General features: G+C 67.7%; 1 protein-coding gene across 1 annotated transcript in view; it reads left to right on the top strand.

The window, feature by feature from the left end:
- Positions 1-1,857, top strand: part of LOC113942102 (histone acetyltransferase KAT5-like) — a gene marked incomplete at both ends in the record, with an annotated part of 2,305 nt that extends 448 nt beyond the window's left edge. Inside the window, 2 exons of the mRNA XM_027633240.1 lie at positions 1,108-1,311; positions 1,738-1,857. Coding sequence (XP_027489041.1) covers positions 1,108-1,311; positions 1,738-1,857 — 324 coding nt within the window. The remainder of the gene's footprint in view (positions 1-1,107; positions 1,312-1,737) is intronic.
- Between the last annotated feature and the right edge of the window lie 108 nt (positions 1,858-1,965).

The raw sequence follows: 1,965 nt of genomic DNA, 5'->3' as shown, positions 1-1,965 counted from the left end.
AGGGGACACAGTGAGGGGACACGGGGGGGCCACAGGGGTGTCAGGGACATGGGGAGGACACCGAGGGGACATCAGGGGGACAGAGGGCACAGGGGACACCACAGGCAGGGTCAAACCCCCCCCCAGCCCAGAAGGGGCGACCAGAGAGAGACCCTGGGGTGACACACAGGGGACAGGGGACAGTGTGGGGGACAGACACAGAGTCCCCAAATCCCCTCGGGGGGGGACACACACCCCCACCCCCCATGGTGGGGACACCCAGCGTCAGGGGCCACCCCTGTGTCACCCCCCAACCCTGGGGACACTCCTTGGGGGGGTGGGGACACCCCCAGACCTGAGGGACATCCCCAGGACCCCCCAGGGGTCACCCCGGACCCTTGGGGACACCCCTGACCCGTTTCTGGGGACCTTGGGGACACCCTGGACCCTTGGGGACACCTCCAGCCCCTACGTGGCACCTTGGGGACACCCCCAAGCCCTTTAGGTGACCCTGGGGACGTTTCCAACCCCTTTGAGGGACCCTTGGTGACACTTCCAGCCCTTTGGGGACACCCCAACCCCTCTCTGGGGACACTGGGGACATCTCCAGCTCTTTCTTAGGTGACCTTGGGGACACCCCCAGATTCTTTGGGTGACCTCGGGGACACCCCCAACCCCTTTAAGGGACCCTGGGGGACACCCCCAACCCCTTGGGGACACCCCCAGATTCCTTGGGTGACCTTGGGGACACCCCCAAGTTGTTTAGGTGACTTCGGGGAGGGGACACCCCCAACCCCGTGGGGACACCCCCAGATTCCTTGGGTGACCTCGGGGACACCCCCAACTCCCTGGGGACGCCCCAAAATTCTTTGGGTGACTTTGGGGGCACCCCCAACCCCTTGGGGACACCCCCAAGTCCTTGGGGTGACCTCGGGGACCCCCCCCCCAAACCCCTCCAGGTGACCTCGGGGACCCCGCTTGGTCACCCGGGCAGGGGTCACCGGGGACCCCCCCTCCCGGGGCAGGGGGAGGGTGACAGGGAGGGGCCACCCCCGTCCTGTCCCCGTGTCCCCCCCCCGGTGTCCCCCCAGCGTCCCCCTAAAACGCCTCCTCTTCCTCCCGGCGCAGAGGAAGAGCCTGGAGCTGGCGCTTGGGAAGAGCCTGCCGGGGCCACCACCGGGGCCACCACCGGGGCCACCACCGGGGCCACCCACGGGGCCACCCACGGGGCCACCGGGGCCACCGGCGGGGCCACCAGCGGGGCCGGTGCCCCTCACCCTCCGCTTTCACCTGCCCAAGGAGAGCGAGGCCGAGCCCCCCCCGCGCCCCACGGTAACCCCCCCCCCCGGTCCCCAAGGGTCACAGGGGTCACCCAGGGTCACCAGGGGTCCCCAAGGGTCACTAGGGGTCTCCAGGGTCACCAAGGGTCCTCAAGGGTCACCAGGGGTCCTCAAGGGTCATCGGGGGTCACCAAGGGTCACCAGGGTCACCAGGGGTCCTCAAGGGTCACCAGGGTCCCCAAGGGTCATTGGGGGTCACCAAGGGTCACCAGGGTCACCAGGGATCCCCAAGGGTCACCAGGGGTCATTAATTGTCCCCAAGGGTCACCAAGGGTTTCCCAACTGTTCCCGAGGGTCACCAGGGGTCCCCAAGAGTGGATACTGGGAGCACTGGGGGAATACTGGGGGGATACTGGGAGCACTGGGATGCACCAGTGTGGACTGGTGTGAACTGGTGTGAACTGGGCTGTCCCCACAGAAGAGAAAGGTCGAGGTGGTGTCACCGGCCACGCCCGTCCCCGCCCCCACCGAGACCTCCCAGGCCTCCGTGTTCCCCCAGGTGAGCCCAGTACGGACCAGTACGGACCAGTATGGCCCAGTATGGACCAGTAACACCAGGGACTGGCTGGTCAAAGCCTTTAGGGGCTCCCCAAACCCTTGGGGTGTTTTTGGGGGTGTCTGGGGGCTTTCGGGGGCAGGGGGGGGG

Source organism: Corapipo altera, unplaced genomic scaffold (assembly GCF_003945725.1).
Source record: "Corapipo altera isolate COAL_440 unplaced genomic scaffold, ASM394572v1 59357, whole genome shotgun sequence".
Taxonomy (NCBI): Eukaryota; Metazoa; Chordata; class Aves; order Passeriformes; family Pipridae; genus Corapipo; species Corapipo altera.
Note: the sequence above shows the minus strand (reverse complement) of the source record. Positions and strands in the feature narration are given on the sequence as shown.